Genomic DNA, 18,045 nt, shown 5'->3' with positions numbered 1-18,045 from the left:
TGGTGGGAATGTGTTAACAAGAGGCGCGGCGGTGCAGAAAGCAGTGTGGCAGGGCCTCACGGGGTTAAACAGGGAGTTATCCAGCAGCTGGGGAACCGACCCAGCAAAACCCGGCAATTCCACTCATAGCATATACCCAAAAGAACCGACGACGGATACTGAGATCCCGTGCACGGGCGTCCACAGCAGCTCTGCCCACGACAGCCAACAGGTGGAGGCAGGACAGACAGCTGCCAGCGGACGAGTGACACGCACAGCGCGCTCCATCCACAGGAGGAACGCCAGCCGGCCACCGAAGGGAGCCGAGCGCCGACGCGAGCTGCCGCACGGGCGAGCCTGGGAAACACAGCGCCAAGGGAGAGGAGCCGGACACGGAAGGGCACGTGCCGCACGAATCCATTTACCTGACATGTCCAGAACAGGCAAATCCACAAAGACAGAAAGCGGCCTGGTGGCTGCCAGGGGCCGGGCGCGGATGGGAATGGGGAGTGACCGCTTAACGCACGCCAAGTTTTCTTCTAGAGTGATGAAATGGTTTTGAAAACTGACGGAAGTGGCGGTTGCACGACCCTGTGAACGTGCTAAATGCCACCGAATTGTCCACTTTAAAATGGTTATTTTGTGCTATGTGATTTTTCACCTCAATAAAAAATAAACATCTAATTAATTAAACTAAAAAGAATGAGAAACGTATTTCCGGGAAATGCCCAGTCCATATTCATTAGAACTTCCAGGCCAGAACCGATTCCCTTTCCGCTTGGGGAATCATGTTAGCCCGGGCACCAGATACCACAATAAAAAGGGTTCTAAAGCGGCGAGAAAGGAGGTCAAGGGCCAGGGGCACGGGCAGCGTACTCGGGCCCGTAACCGTCTTGAGACTCACCCTCACGATGATGCCCATGCGCTTGCTCTCGTAGGTGAAGGGGAAGATCTGCAGGATGGTGAAGTTCAAGATCTGGTCACCAGGGGTCCTCAGCTGCATGGAAGACTGGTCTCGGCCCACCAGGGTTAAGCCCACGCTTTCGGTCCACTGTACCAGGGCCACCTAAACAGAACACAGGGTGGCAGGTCAGACACACAGCCCAGGGTCCCGGTCTAGAGGGCATGCGCAGGAGCACCAGGCGGAAGGGGGCACAGAGACAGGTGCGGAGCAGCAGTCCCTGTCCCTGGGGACAGCGAGGGCTCCCACACTCAAGGCTGCCCTTCTGCGGGCTCGAAGCAGGCTGCGCTCGGCAGAGAGCCGCCGCACAGGACTGAGAGTGGCTGGCACGACCACGGATCACTGCTGGAGGAGTCCACACTGAGCCCAACGGCACACAGGGAAAGAAGGAGCAGGACACCCGTGGGTCCCTCACCTTCGGGCTGTCCTTGCAGCCTCACTCTCACCGCATTGCCGGGACAGCACCGTCAGTGGCTCCCAGCTGAGCAGCTCTGTCCCCAGGTGTGTGACACTGGGCTTCCGGAAGACTAATTCCCCAAAAGCCCGCTCTGAACTTCAATCAAGAAAGAATCTGGAATTCCAGAACCAGAAGTGGCTTCCATGGACCCCACAGGTCCGTGCGAGGGGAAAAGCTGAACCGCAGACGGGAAATGGTCCAGAATGACACAGGTCTCTGAGGAAGGATGGATGACAAACGTACCTGCACATCTTTAAACCCTGCTTTCCCCCACAGCAACCCCGCAGTGGAGTCGAGGGCCCTGCGACAGCTATGCCTGTGGCCACTCCACACCCCCGGGATCCACCGTCCTAATCAAAACGTCCTCAGTCCCCCGGGGGCTGATGCAACAGGTCATGAACCTTGGGGGCAGGGGGGCTTTCACTCTCGGGACTTCAGCGTGAGTCAGCACTGATGGAAAGCTGCTTCCTAGCAGAACACCTAAAATCCCCCAGGGTCCTCCTCCGGGAAGATCCACCTAGAATCGGGGCGCTCACTAACACTTCTCAGTTGTGGGCAAGACAAACATTTGGGGGTGAGTTAAGAAAACTCCATTCCTCTCCAAAACGAGATGATACAAAAGCCAAGCTGCTTCTCATTCTGGCGGTCCCGAGCTTCGGTTCAAAGGAATCGCTGCACGTCACACGCTGAAGTGGAGTCTCGCCCGTTTTCAACAGCCTGAGTGAGGGTCCCCGTCACCCCAGGTCAGGGCAGCAGCAGAAAAAGGTGAATGGATGAACAAGTAAGTTAAGTGGGAACTAGCGTGAATGCTGAACGCAGGAGGGGCAGGGAGGGACTCTTGTCTCCAGAGTCTGCCGTGTGTTCTGCTTTGGGAGAAAAGAAGAAACGGGAGGGGCAGAGCTCATTCCCTTCCCTTCCTGAAATGCCCGTCTGAAGAACTCACGCCACAAACCATCCATGAAAGGGCTTTTTCATCCTTTGTTGGTCAGCAACAAACCACCTGTGACAAGTTTTTAAATTTTCCTTTTGTTCCTGGGACCCTGTGCCTGGGAAATATGCCAACGACCCTTAGTAGCCTTGAATCATTGTCAAAAGCAGCACACACGCTAATGCTAAAAGCACGTATGATCCCAAGACAGGAATCTGATAAAAAGGAGTTCTTTGGTGGCATTCGACAAGATAAATACTCAGGCTCACAAAGAGCAGCCAGTCAGCCCCAAATCCAGCCTTTCAAGATCATAAATCTATCCACAGACCTAAGGTTTTCTTTACCCAATAAGAAACTATATTCAACAACGTGCTGGATGGTGGCTGCAGGTTCCAATGCCAAACCATGCAGGGGCCCGGAGTAAACTGAGGCAGCAGCCAACCACCTTGATCAAGCACTGCCAGGTAGAAACTGGGTCCACTATTTTCAGAGCTAATCTTTCTCAAGAAAAGGTGATTTTTATATAAAATTAGGTGATTTTTAAATACTGCTTTAACTTTTTTTTTTTTTAAAACACAGCATGAAACAAAACACCGCCTTCTAGGAATAAGTGGATGAGATGGTGGTATAGAAGGCCTCTCCTCAATCCAAATTTTCTGTGCTTGAAATTCAACCTCGTATCACTTACCTCTGATAAAAATTAATATTTAAGAAGAAAGAATGGCATCATTTAGAAATGACCATTCATCTCAGTCCATTCCAGGCCAACACTACTATGACAGGGGCAGAACTTCTGCATTTGTGTCCCCTGGAGGAGCTAACACCAAGAAATGCTCAAGCGACAGTTTTTACAGTGTCCCCCAAACACTGTCCAGTCCTGTCTCAAATAGCCCCCACTCTGTTCTGAACAACCAAAACCCTATTTCAAGACTCTACCTCAGTGGTTAATAAATAACATTGATGGGGCAGTTTTTCCTACAGTTCCTGACCTCTGTCCTACGACCCTACCCCTTGGGTCCAAGGGCACGACCAGGTGATGGTAAAGCCCCACCACCCTCCCACATCTCTGGGACTCACCACCACGGGCTCGTTCCTGCACACGTCTGAATGCCGTCATTGTCCGGGCCTGACGCTGGGGCTCGGGGTACGCCCAGTCATTTAGGGGAGCTGCATACACCTCACGCTCACTGAGGTGTGAATATAGTTGCAGAACAACAACAACAACAACAACAAACCTCACAGCTGCAAAAGGACCGTGAGATCGCCAGCCCTTCTCTGCACTACATGCTCAAGTTCCCCAGTGGCTTTTACTCTCATTCTCTACAAAGTTTAAGAAGATGCAAAATGAGACAGCTGGGATTTTTTACATACAGGATCAGAAATGCGAGAGACAGCTAATAAATACATCAGGCAGTGCATCATGGCATTATTTAGGATGGCCCAAAGCAGAAAACCTCCTAACTCTTAAGGGAAACAGAATCAATAATCTGTGGTGCATCTAAGCGGCAGAATATAGTGCAGCCTTTAAAAACCTTCTTATCCTAGATAGTTATCGAAAAGGGATATTGCGGTATCTTACTAAGTGAACAAACAGATAAAATGTGGAATGACACTAAATATTTAAATTATATGTATAGAAGACAGGAAGGGAAAACGTCAAAAGGTTAAAAGTGACTATGGCTGAGTTTTGGGGTTATGGATGGTTTTATTTTTTTTTCCCTCTAATTCTTTTTACCTTTTCTATAATAAGTTTGTGTAGCTCTTACAATTAGGAGTAAAACTGAAACTAAAACGTGCTTCTGGATCAGCCGTGTCTGGATTAGCTGTACTTTCCTGCCCTCCCTGCCGGGTCCCTGCCCACGGGCTGACGTTCCAGGTGGCCGCAGAGAGACCACAGGCTGCCGCAGGACAGACCCACCCCCACGGCTCCTTGTCCACGTCTCCCCACGGCCATTTGTGACAGGCCTGTTTCAAGGACACTGTGGACCACAGGAAAGACACACACATTTTTTTTCTTGTTACATAATAATTATACCTGTTTATGGGGTACTTGTGATGTTTTGATACCTGCATGCAATGTATAGTGATCGAATCTGGGTATTTAGGATGTCTATCACCTAAAGGAAATCAGTACATCAAAAGGATATCTACGCCCTGGTGTTTATGGCAGCACTATTCACAATCAACCTAAATGCCCATCGACGGATGAATGGGTAAAGAAAATGCGGCAGATAGACACATTGGAATGCTGCTCAACCATACCAAAGAATGAAATTCCGTCATGTGCAGCAACACGGATGGAACTGGCAGTCATTATGTTAAGTGCAATACACTCATTTTAATTTTCCTTCCCAAGGGAAGAATCCTAGAGAGACGGGGTGGCATAGGCTGGACACTCAGAAGGTAGGCTGCCAGGGTCTGGGAGAGGAAGGCTTCTTTTCACCAAGCTTGGAAGCTTCCCAAGATGAGAGAAGAGGGCAGAGACACGAAACCACGTTCCACTGAGCTCGGGAGACATGCAGTCTCTGAACACTAGCTCAGATCAGGGCGCTCAGGGAGGCTAGAGCAGCCAATGACAACCAGAGACGGTGGAACATCACCCAGTATGAGCCCTGAGTTCCCGAAATGCAGGCTCTGGAACTCTCTGCAGCACTTCGTGAGTTCACAAAGCACTTGCAAGCCATCGCCCCACGGGTAGGGAAGTGGTATTAAGGGTACTAAGTCCAGACTCTGGACGTGGGCTCTCTGGTTTCCACCTTGCTAGTGACGTGACCTTGGGAACGTTTCTTAGCCAACTTACATTAACAATACCTCATCTGCAAAATGGGCACACTTTTTAAAAATAAGTTACTGAAAGCAAGATGCAACGACAATCATGATTGTATTAAATTGCAACTGTGTTTTTAAATTTTTTTAAATATCTTAATAAAGGGCAAGGGAAATTCTAATACATGCCAAGAAGTGACTCTGCAAGGATACTTAGATATTAATAACAGCAGGTGCCTCAGAGGAAGAGACTCAGGAGAACTAAAGTCTTAGGGAAGGAAGAGACAGGCTTCTTACTCTATGCCATGAGCCTGTGGGGGCCATGCAGAACACTGCACACGTCACCTAGAACCATAAATCACTGCTCTGAAATTACTGAACCATTCAAGGCAAGGCCAAACACAGCAAGCAGGTTTCATTTACACACACACACACACTTATACATCCATGTGTGCACACACACACAGAGCACACGTGCACACACATCACATGTGCTTGCACATGTGTCCATACCCACACACATCCATAAATCCTACAGAAACATAAAAGCCATATGACTTTACTTAATTTATCTTCCTTCCTATTTAACGATATGTACTACAGTATGATTCTGTACTACAACTGCTTCATGCATCTATCTGAATAAATTTAGGAAAAATCTGGGGAAATCTACACCAGAATATAAACAGTGGTTATCACTAGCTGGTAAGAATTAAGGGTTATTTTTATCAGCTTTTTTTTAAATCTACAATCTCTACTTTTTCCTGTAGTGAGAATGTCAGTACCTGTGATTAAGCTTTTAGCTTAAGAAGGTTTTTTTAATGCGAATGAATTCGTGGAAAAGACAAATGAACTCAACATAAGATTGATTCTAGCAGCTCATGAGACAGTACCTCCTTGCCCACTCACACCAAGAAATAAATACTTTAAAAGCTGCATCGTCATCACGACCCCTCCCCACTGCACCCCGCCCCCAAGGCTGCCGAGTATCCTGGACAGGGTGGGCACGCTGCCAGGGCCCAGACCGCCTGCGCAGCGTCTGAGCCTCGCTCCTCTCTGGTCAGATTACATCGATCTCATTTCCCCCGCGAGTTACTGTACGGGGCAGGCAGCGCCCAGCGCCCCGCGGGCTGTAATCGATAGCTGAATGAAGATACTTCAAGGCTTCCAAAGCGGAATGTGCACAGGAAACAAATTTAGGAAATCCTGCTTTCTGTTACAGGAAATGAATCCTACGCCAACTGGTAGAAATTACTCCAGCAGCTCCCAAGTCAAACGAACACCGGTTTCTATATGTATTCCATAAACTGACCTTGCCTAGACTGGCAATGTTTTATTGATATTGAATTTCAAAGGCACGATTCTAGAGCCAGCCAAAGTCTCCGTGGAATCCTACAGGGATTTGGAAACAGGACGGCTTTCTGAGAGATTTCGCTTGAACTAGATTCAGGCTCCTCCGTGTCTCGTGATGTACTGATATAAATGCACTTGTATTTTGCAGCGGGCGACCTCTGAAGCAGTCTAGAAGGCTGATCGGTAAGACGTTAACAAGGGCTCCACCTCTAGGAAGAGCAGGGTTTACTTTTTTTCTTGTCTCTATTTTTACATATTCTACTATAGACAGGAAATAACTGTGCTATAAAAATAATAAAGTTAAAAAAAAAAGATAGCTACAAGGTAACACTGGCCTCTGTGAAGACGCCAAAGGCAAATAGCTCTTTTCTCCCCCTCAATCATGACTCGGAATCTTAGAAAAACAAGATGAATCTGAATCTGAGCACAATCAATGGACAGAAGAGATAAAGCACTACTGGCTTTGCAAAAAGGAGCCAAGAAGCACCGGGCAGTCCATGGAAGATCTACCCTCGTGGAAAAATCTCTGCACGGCCCTGAAATAAATATGTCAAAGTTTGGGGGGAGACAGGAGTGTGGGACAGGCCCCAGAAACGCCATCTCAAGCCCCAGGGCCCACAGGCAGAAGTGCTCATCAGACTGTCAACATCTGGAACTTGCTCAAATTTTAACTCCATCCAACACCCGTAAGTTCCCGGTTCCTGGTCCATAGCTACTAAGACGCTGGCCGGTCCTTCCTCACACCTGTCATTCCACGGTATCGTACCCTCATTCCCGAAGGGGAACACAACATCCAACAGACTAAAAAGCAGTGATGATAAACCTGCAAAGTTCTCAGGAATAACCGTGGCACAAGTACGAGTAGGTGAGTGGGCTCATCCGGACCGACCCTCCCTCCCCATCCTCTCTTCCTGCACACGGGTCCCGTCCCAGAAACCGACCGGCAGCCGCAACGTGTTTCACCCCTGAACTGACGAATGTCCACAGGCACAGATGAACTGGGTTTTACAGCTTGAACCGTTCCAAAGACACCGCGCTGACTGGAAGGGAAGTGTCCCAGACAACAAATTCCACTGCCCCGAGAAAGGAGAAAGAAGGAACAAGACGGGGAAGGTGACATTCTAGTGTTCTTTCGTTGGAGAACTCCGTAAAGATTTGCATCGCGCCGTCCCCCCAGCCGCCGTTAGCCACGGGCTTCACGCTTAACACTTGCACGTTAGTCCGGAACCTTAAAACACTTCATTCCCTCAGAGAAGCGCCCTCCTTCCCAAAATGAGCAAAAAAACCCCAAAAAACTGGGAGTCCTCCTAACACTGGTAAAAGAGTAAAATGATTAAAAAAAAAAAAATCTGGGAAGCACTCTGGTCATTGTTATCATGAGCCTTAAAAATACTTATTTGAAGCCAGATGTGGTGGCATGTGGCTGTACTCCCAGCCACCTGGCAGGATCACTTGAGCCCAGGAGGAGTTTGAGGCCAGCCTGGGCAACACAGCAAGACCCCATCTCTAAAAAAAAAAAAAATGAAGAAGAAGAAGAGAAAAACTCGTTCAATTTGACCCACAGGATTTACTGACAGCCTCACAACAGCCTGGCTGTGTGGTTCCCCGTCACAGACGTGGACCCCAGGACTCATGTGCTCCACTGAGGCACTCACACCTCTCCCTGGGGACACAGGCCACTGTCTTGCCCACTCAAAAACACCTGCTGAAGTCACGAAACCCATCATGCCACTAACAATAGTGCCTCTTTAACTGCTGGGAGGATTAAATGAGATCATACCCAGAAAGCACTTCAAACGGGGCCTGAAGCACACCCAGTCAGCTAGAGTTATCTTTCACGAATGAGACTGCAACGGACTCATTTTCCTTTTTATATTTTTCTAAGATTTCCTAGTTTTCTACACCAAATAAAAATCACTTCTATAATCAGAACAAAAATTTCAAGGTTGAGGGGAGGAAAAAGGCCAAGATGTTAACAGATTGGTGAAACAGAGGCTTGTGTCTGAAACACACTCGAGTCAGGGGGACCAAGGACATGAGACCATTTTCACGCTGGGTGAGTGCTCTGCCCATGCACATGCGGAGGGCATTCCTGGACACGACCCCCAGGCAGGAAAGCAATCAGGAGCTTGTTACAGACAAACACCAAAGAGGCAACTGCGCTACCAAGCCCCGTGCTCCCGAACACAGTGTCAAACGAATCCTTTTGGTTTTAGCAATAGAATATGCCTAGATATGAACAGCAACTTAGAAGTACGCCGTTCACTGGACTTCATCAAAGTTAAAGCTTTTGTGTTTCAAAAGACACCATCAAAAAAGTAAAAAGATAGCCCTCAGAATGGGAGAAAATATTTGCAAATTATATATCTGATAAGGGATTTCTTAGAATTGTCTAGAATATATAAAGATTTTTTATATATTCTAGATTGTCTAGAATATATAAAGAACTCTTAACACTCAACAACAAAAGACAAACCAATTAAAAATGGGCAAAGGACATGGACAGACATTTCTCCGAAGAAGATAACACCAATGGCCAATAAGCACACAGGGAAGTGCAAGTCGAAATCACAACAAGATACCAGTTCACACCACCAGGATGTCTAGAATCAAAAGGACTGGTAATGACAAGTACTGGCCAAGATGAAGGGAAACTGGAACCCTCATACACTGCTGATAGGCATGTAAAATGGTACAGCCACTTTGGAAAATAGTCTGGCAGTTCCTCAAAAGGTTAAACACAGAGTGGTTACTTATGACTCTTCCATCTCATGCCTAGGTATATATCCAAAAGAAATGGAAACCTATATCCATTGAAAAGCTTGTACACGAACGTTCATGACAGCATTATTCATAATAGCCAAAAAATGAAAACAACCCAAATGTCCATTCATTAATGAATGAATGCACAAGCAAAATGGAGAATATTCATAAATGGAATATTACTCAGCCATGAAAAGGATGAAATCTTGCAAACATTATGCTAAGTGCAAGAGGCCAGTCACAAAGGGCCATTTATTATGTGGCTCCAGTTGTATGCAATGTCCACAGTGGGCAAATCCACAGAGACAGAAAGTAGATTAGTGTTTGCTTAGGACTAGAGGATAAAGGAAAAAGAGAGGGGTGTCTATGGGAAAAGTGGGTATGGAGTTTCCTTGGGGGTGATGAAAATATTCTAAAATTGATTGTGGTGGTGGTCATATAACTTTGTGAACATACTGAAAAACCACTGAACTGTATATTTTAAATGGGTAGCCTGTACAGAATTTAAATAATTTAAATGTAAAATTTAAATAAAGCTTTTATTTAAATGTTTTACATTTTCAAATTGTATTTAGGTTTATAAAATTTAAATTCTTCTTTAAAAACTTATGGTTTTGGCTGGATGTGGTGGCTCATACCTGTAATCCTAGCACTCTGGGAGGCCAAGGAGGGAGGATCGCTCAAGATCAGGAGTTCGAAACCAGCCTGAGCAAGAACGAGACCCTGTCCCTACTAAAAAATAGAAATGAATTGGCCAACTAAAAATATGTAGAAAAAATGAGCCAGGCATGGTGGCACATGCCCTGTAGTCCCAGCTACTCGGGAGGTTAAGGCAGGAGGATCGCTTGAGCCCAGGAGATTGAGGTTGCTGTGAGCTAGGCCGACGCCATGGCACTCACTCTAGCCTGGGCAACAGAGTGAGACACTGTCTCAGAAAAAAAAAAAATATGTGGTTTAAACGGGACCTCGCACTGGCCTTCTGAGTCACAAAACAAGGCCTCTTACTCCTCGCCAACGCAGGGGACATCTCAAGCCCGTGACCGTCCCTCTCAGAGGAAGAGCGATTCCCTCCCGCGTCTGAACCTGCGCCACCCTGGCTCCCGCCCTGGGTTACCTCGTCTGGGCTGGACGCCTGGTACACGCGGCAGGAGTCCTCGTACTGCTTCTCGGCCTCGGCCTGGTCGGTCACCCCGTTGGACTCGTACACGGGCGTCACGTTGTGGCAGAGCGCGATGGCCTTCACGGCCTCGTGCACGCGGCTGCTCATGGTGCGCCGGACCTTGGTGGTGAGCGTGGGGCCCTTCTGGGCCGGCGGGTCCTGGGACTGCTGCGGGGGGAGAGGACAAGGAGGGTGAGCGGGAAAGGAAGGGTCCGGAAGCGTGGGGGGGCGGCCGTGCCAAGTTAACGCTCTTCCCACGGCTCCCACGCACGAAACGTAGGACAGCTGCACGACGATCGTTTGTGCCTAGGGAGGAAAAAGGGAAATAAAGACAGGAAACCACTGCGAGTTGATGAACGGGCGTCATGCCGCCTGTGGACAGGGTGAACCCGTCTTCCCCAGAGTGCTGTCGGGGGCCTCCGACAAGACGGGGACCCCACTGCACGAAAGGGGTCCTGGCATGTGAGGGCAGGGCCTCCGCGCCTGCCACTGCTGCGCTCGGGGACAGGCCACTCTCTGCTGCCGGGGCTGCCCCGTGTGCTGTCGGGGGGTTGGCAGCGTCCCCGGCCTCTAGCCACTAGATCCACGAGACGCCAGCAGTACTCCCCCAGGTGTGACAAGAGACGTTGCCAAACGTCCCACGGGCAAAAGCATCCTCAGTTTAGAGCCACTGTTTTTTAAGTTTACAGTCTTCTTGGCTTGCAATGGAAGGCAGCTGCTTCACCTGGCACCCTGTGGCGGTAACTAACAATCGTTAGCAAGGAGCGACCCGGGGCAGGCCCAGCGATGCCCTGGCTAGACGGAACCCCTGCGGAGTGGCTCCGGCACCCTGCTTAAGGTTGACTTTGAAGAATGATGTTAACCGTGTTCACTTTTTGCCTTCCGCGCTGACTTCACACCCCAGCTCTTGCCCGAGGAGCAGTTCCACCGCACACGCGGTCCCTCTCCACCCTCCCATCACCCGTCAACACGCGGCTCAGCCTCCAAAGAGCAAGCAACACGGTGAACAGAGCGCTGAAGGCCAGGAAATCTGAGCCTTATTCCTGGATGGGTCCTAAGCAGCTGTGTGACCTCCAGTGAGTTACATCTGCTCTCTGAGCCTCAGTTTCCTGTCTGAGTGAGAGGAGTGGGCTAAAGGGGTGGTTTTCAGCCCAGGATCCACACCGAGGCCCAGGGCTCCTGAAAAACCTGCTCGGCACAGCCAAGTGTGGCAGGATGGGAGGGGGCAGCCGCGGCCTCTCGCTATCTAGCTGGGGTCTCTCCCTGTCTGCGGCACATATCAGGGGCTCGTAGGCTGTCCTTTGAAGAAAGGGTTCCATTCCCTTGGAATATAATAAAAAATTAAGACCACTGGGGAAGAAAAACACTTGCTAACAGTCTGTGGCTCAGTGTTCAACAAAATCCAGATGCCCTCCCACCGCCTGTGGGGCCCACCTGACAGGTACCTGCCTACCTCTCCAGTTTCCCCTCTCGCCATCGTCCTCCTCTGCCACCTGCTCTAGCCACGCCGGCCCTTCTGTTCCTTGAACACTGCCAAGCTCCTTCCTACCTCAGGGCCTTTGCACTTGCTGTGCCCTCTGCCTGGAACGCCAGCCCCTAGATCCCTGCAGGGCCGGCTCGCTCCATCTCATCACTCAGGTCCCAATTCACATGTTACCTCCTCAAAGAGGCCTCCCCTGAACCCCCAGTTCAGGTTGCTCCACTGGCCTTCCCCACTGCAAGTTGTGCTTCCATGTCACCCCGAGTGTCCCTCTCTTCACTGTCCAAACCTGGCTGGTGTCCCTGGTGATTCTCTCTCCCGTCTGAACACAGGAACAGAGAGAGCTTGTCTCAGTCACTCATCACTGTACTCCTAGTACTGGCGGTGCCTGGCATGCAATAAATAATTGCTGAACAAATGAACAAATTAATAACTTAATATTCCTGAGCCAGTGGTGGCAAGTCCTCAGCAGACATGAATTTTTTTTTCCATTTTCAAGAAGAAATAAATGTCCAGTTGACAAACTTGAGTTCTAGATTTTTAAATCACGGATTTGGACAAAGGATCGCCTGTAACAGTCTTACTATTAATTCCTCCACAGCTACCTGAACCCTGGAAGCTAGAAATGTTTGTGGAGTTACCGGACTCTACATTTCATTAAAAACATATTTATCCAACAGAAGCGACGGGACCTGATCCTTCAGAACGGGCCGTGTTTTACACCCGTGACACACGGCTGCCCGAAATAGAGAACAGATGGGTTACAAGAAGCAAGAAAATGACTTTCATTTAATTTTTTAATACTATTTTTAGTAGTGGCATTAGACCGCTCAGGTAATTAGCCAATTACTGAATTATTCTGGTCACTGTGGGGACACACAGTGCTCCGGCTTCCTGCTCGGTTAACCTCTGGTGTCAGGAGCACACGAGTTTCACTTCCAGGCCAGAGGGCACTGCATGGTAACAATAATTAGAGTAATGAATCAGAACTCCCGGTTTAAATGAATCATTACTTGCCAAGTGCTTTTAATTACAGAGAATTCAACTCCAAAATTACCAAGAAGACCGAAGATTTACAGGAAGGTTCTCTCTACTGGAGAGACTACATCAAGAACCTTTTCTTTTTCAAGTTCTGTAATTTATGTTCTAGCTGCAAACATGTGTCTTCATTTTCGCCCGCATTCCTCAGCACCTGGACCGAGTCGCCACTGAACGCCAGGGGCCGTCCCGAGACCTCTGACAGCGTAATTGCCGCAGTCAGCGAGCTTCGAGCCTCGGTGACGGCGGGTCTGAAGGGACAGCCGGGCGAGGGGGGGCGTCCTCCCCGAGCTCCTGGATTTTGCGAAACCACCGACTTCAGGTCCACAGGAGTCTGATGCTCCCACTGACACTTCCAAGGCGCAACCGCGCAGCGCTAGGGGATTTTGTAGCCCAGGTGAACCGATTCCCAAGCAAGCAAAGAGGGAACCCCGGACAGAGTTTCGCAAAGACCTCACTCACTTTCAGATCGAGGGACCAACGACAGCGAATCCCAGGACAAGGACAACAGCCCCGACCAGCAACACAGGCGGCGGGCTTGAGGTCTCCACATTCGTTTATTTCTCTCTCTTAAGTTAACACGTGTCCCCCACACACCTTGCCTACTGAGATGTTTCGGGAAGGAGAGGGAATGATCATCAGTGCTGAAACTGCCTCCCTTGATCGTCAAATAAAAGGCCCACACGCACACCCAGCGGCAACCCACACGTGCCACGAAGCCACGAGACTCACCGGTGGCCTCGCTGGGGTGACGCCTCCCGTCAGGCCCACCTCCAGGCATCCGCACGGTCCCCATATGGAAGAGTTTCACAGCGTTCAGTGTTTATCTCTAACCTCCTCCCCATCGGCCCTTTAACCTACACACATGTCTTCTTTGCTTAAAAAATGCCAGGGAAAAGCAAAAACAGATGTGGTGCCCACGGGGGCAGGTTGTGGCTCTCCCTGCCCTGGGGAGAGACCGCTGGTCCCCCTGCGGAGGGGGGAGGGAGGGGAGGGCCGAAGGCGAGGTCAGGAGTGACCCCGTAACCGGGCATGGGGCCGTGTGGGGACAGGGATAAAGATCCCCATGGACAAAGGGCCCCGACTCGGGCCCCGGGCAGGTGTCTGGCATCGCATACGGCACCAGAGTCAGCCCCGGCATCCCAGCCAGCCAACGGTCAGGACGCCGGGACCCACGCGAAATAAGCTTCCATTTCTCATTAATGACCCACGGCAGGGCCTTTCCCGACGAGAACTCTGGCCCGTATTACGGGAAAGATTAATACAAAACTTAAATGTCGAGTCACCAGGAATACCAATTTCCTTTCTGAATGCAGTTAAAACTTCGCCACAGATGGGCACCACTGTATTCACGGACATTATGAATGGGCTGCTGTTGCTCCAGTACACTATTAAAGAGAGGGAACTTCTGTTGTGAAGGCCCCACCCCTCCCCCCAAAAAGTGCATAGGTGATGACTAATTAACCCCAAAGGGCCACCACCACAGGGACAGGCTCAGAGCCACCACTTCCAAACAAATCAGCTGAGCTACAGACTGACTGAGTTAATACCATGTTTACTGTTTAACAGGAGACATCACCAGCACGACAAAGCCAACAAATTTCAATTTATCCAGATCCCACACGCGTTCTCAAGCTGGATACTTTTGCTCCTCATTTGGTAACGTCTGGGGACCGTTTCTAGTTGTCATACGGGCGGTGGGGTGCAAACTGGCATCTATGGGCATCTGACAATGCACAGGACGGCCCCCACCACACAGAGTGATCCAGCCCCGGTATGGCAATAAGGGGAACCCTAATACAACGGCAGGAACCTTGACACAAAACCCTCCATACTCGAAATCCATGGGCAGGACCAGGGCGAGTGCCTGAGGCCACCCTGTGCTAGAGCAAGGATGGACCTGCTTTCACTTAAAACTTCAATATTTTGCTCCTCACGGATTTCTTACATTAGACGTTTTAAAATGCTGCATTAAAATATGATTTTCCCTGATTACTGAGTTCTTTTGGCAGCTCATTAAATTTGCTAGGTGAGTTTCTCACTTGCCTGACCCTATCTGGGCCGTATTATAAAGCCACTAAACATAAGCACCATCATTGACAGAAGTGAAAATAAAGGTGGATGGTGTCATTCTGGCCGTAGTTCCTAACCAGGGACGAGACTCAGAATAACCAATAAAGAGTTTTAAAAATATATGTACCCAAAGAATGCAGTACGGCTCAGAAAAAATTGTGTAGAAGACTTTTACAAGAAATTCTGATGCTCAGCTCCAGTTAAAAAGAATTACAAGAATACGATGTGTTCTTGCTGAAAAGAATAAAAGAAGCACACAGAGAGAAATAAAGCACACATGTGTCCAGACACACAAATGCAGAACAAATGGTTTTGGCATTTTTAGGCACCCAGGTGTTAGTGTTGGCTATTGCTGGGTGATGTGAATCCAGGTGATCTCAGTGTTTTACCTTTGTGCTCGTCTGTGTTACTTGTCTCTTCTGCAGTAAAAAGCATAGAAAGAAATAGGTGAGTTTTTTAAATGAATAAAAAACAAGTAGGTTCTGCGTCACAGAGAAAGACACACAGACTTAAAAAAAAATTCTTCCTCAAGAAAACATAAACTGAACCTTCGCTGTTTCCTGTGGATGCAGAAAGCGAGAAGAATCCTATCTGGCCCGCAGTAAGTCTTGACGGATTGAATGCATCATGTGCAGGAAAATAAACCACAAACTCACACGCTTATTTTTTTAAAAAAAGGTCAATAAATTCCAATTCTCACAACAAATCCTAAAACATATCAGAGACAAAGTGTTCAGTGAAAAAATGACAGTTCACAAACCAAAGCGTGTAGAATAATCTCAATTATGTTTCTTTAAATATAAATTTTCAAATATGTGAATGTACAAAACAGGCCAGAAGAACACACAAAAGCAGCACCACAAGGCTCCTGTTCCCTGTAGTTGCTCACTTTTTCCTCAAATCCATATTAACAAGAGTTAAAGGAAGATAGTCCCACCTGCTGGGGGGAGTAAAATAAACTACTGCAAACACTAGGTAATACAGACCAGTTATCTTGAAATGTTTTGATCATATAACACACACTGGGAGAAAGTTTGAGTACCTGCCATCTGTGTATACTCATCTTTGTATAAATAGTATCATTGTACTACTGTGCGTTATATAACAAGAGAAAAATAACATTCTAAAATGATATGATAAAAATGACAAACAGTGTTTCTCACACAATTAGCTAACATCTCAAAATAACATATACTTAAGGGACACTGAGAATTATAGATTTGAATTTAAATTTCAAATCACCCTATCTGCTATTCAGCTATAATGAGGAATGAAGTATTTCCACATGCTACAACCTGAAAGGACCATGAAAATATGCTAAACAAACAACCAGACACAAAGGGCTACCTACTGTTTGATTCCATTCATATGAAATGTCCAAAATAGGCAAATCCAGAAAAACAGAAAGTAGACTGGAAGCTGCCAGGGGCTGGGATGGAAGAGGGAGATCAAGGGTTCAAGCAATGAGGTCCTTCTTTCAGGGTGATGCAAACGTTCTGAAATTAGACAGCAGCAATGGTTGCACGGTGCTGTGAATATACTAAAAACCAGTAATCATATATTTTAAAATGGCAAATTTTATGGTTTTTGAATCATATCGTAGTTTTTCTTAAAAGACACCAAAATAAAATAAAATTAAAAGGGTACCAATAAATAAATAAGCCAGGGGAAAAATCATCACATCTCCTTAGCTTGTTATGGTTGTATCTCACAACGCGTGGGCCATTTTCTTGGTGTTTACTCGCCCTTGTATTAATAATCTGGAGTTTTCCTGCAAAAATCTTTTAAAACTACCTGCTCTCTTTATGAGGTTAGTGTAGTTAAATAACATCCTTAAAACAAGTCACCTGGACACTCATAAACCGCAATCCACATTTCAACACTCTGAAAATAAACAATCATAGAATTCTAGCTCCTTCAGCAGGACACTTCAGGGCCCAGAACTGACAAACCCTGATATATGGGGGGGGGGGGAAACCCTGGGTCAACCTCCACACTGTTAGTAAGATTGAGATTTTGCATTAATTTTGGAGACGAAAGTGAAATGAAAATAGATGCTCTGATCTTTTCTTTCCACACTCCCGTGGGTCATCTTGCAAGCTCTGCCTTGGAACCCACAGAGTTAGATACTGATGCTCTGAAAAAGAAGAGTGAATCTTAGCTCCACAGAAGCTGCCCTCGGACTCCGTTGTACTTTGGAATCGCTGCTTCCCCCGTCAAAACTGCAGCTCTGGGCAGGACTCCTTGAGCTTCTGACTCTGACAGAAGTGACCTGGCCCAGGGGTTCCCAACACTGTACTGGAAGAAACACTGTTGTAAAACCCCATCATCAAGCTCCAACGGTCAGAAGAGCTAGTGCAATGGACACAGGGGATGTTTTCGGGGTGGTGGGCACATGCTGAGATTGGATACCTGCAACGCTTCCTCAACTCTGTAAATTCACTGAAAGTCATCGAACTGTACATGTCACATGGCTGAAGTGTGTGGTATGTAAATTACACCTCAATGATGCTGTTAAAAAAAAAAAACATGGAAAAGGCTTCACGTCTCATCACGGAAGCAGCACATCACGTGCTACTGCAGGGTTTTCAGACGTCACGAGAGAAAGACGCGCACAGCGTCACTCAAATCAGTTCGTACTACGATTCCGGGCTCACCCCAGCCTGGAGAAGACCGAGCCCCACAACTCTTCGCCACGTCAGACTCAAGACCAGGATGGGCAAAACAGTGCATGAGCTCCCACTGAGGCAGGAGTAGAGTTCATAGTAAGAAACGTCATTTTCTGACTTTTAACACTACAAAGGGTGCTATGCACGCTAAACTAAAAATGAGCCATCAAAGCTGAAATCACAGATATCCTGAGATGGCTTCTGTCAATGCCAGGAGCTGGTAAAATACCACCCAAACGGGCACGGGTGTGTCTCCTGCCGGGGTACACACCGCCACCTGTGAAGCTGTCTCATGTGACCATCAACGTGTCGGCGCGCCTGGGAAGGGTCTGGGAGAGAAACGGACACTCAGCCGGGAGTCGAGGGGCGCTTCAGTGCAAACAACGGGCCCCTCGGAAGGAGCCCGGCAGGCACACGGG

General features: G+C 48.1%; 1 protein-coding gene across 2 annotated transcripts in view; it reads right to left on the bottom strand.

Moving 5' to 3' along the window:
• Nucleotides 1-18,045, bottom strand: part of ATP9A (ATPase phospholipid transporting 9A) — a 120,013-nt gene that overhangs the window by 33,916 nt on the left and 68,052 nt on the right. For both annotated transcript variants that reach the window (XM_020282080.2, XM_076010862.1), the window contains exons 14-15: nt 10,322-10,534; nt 884-1,045 (exon numbers count right to left, since the gene is read on the bottom strand). In XM_020282080.2, the coding sequence (XP_020137669.2) occupies nt 884-1,045; nt 10,322-10,534 (375 nt within the window). The remainder of the gene's footprint in view (nt 1-883; nt 1,046-10,321; nt 10,535-18,045) is intronic.

This window comes from Microcebus murinus, chromosome 16 (assembly GCF_040939455.1).
Source record: "Microcebus murinus isolate Inina chromosome 16, M.murinus_Inina_mat1.0, whole genome shotgun sequence".
Taxonomy (NCBI): Eukaryota; Metazoa; Chordata; class Mammalia; order Primates; family Cheirogaleidae; genus Microcebus; species Microcebus murinus.
The sequence above is the reverse complement of the archived record's forward strand: the minus strand, read 5'-3'. Positions and strand labels throughout refer to the sequence as shown.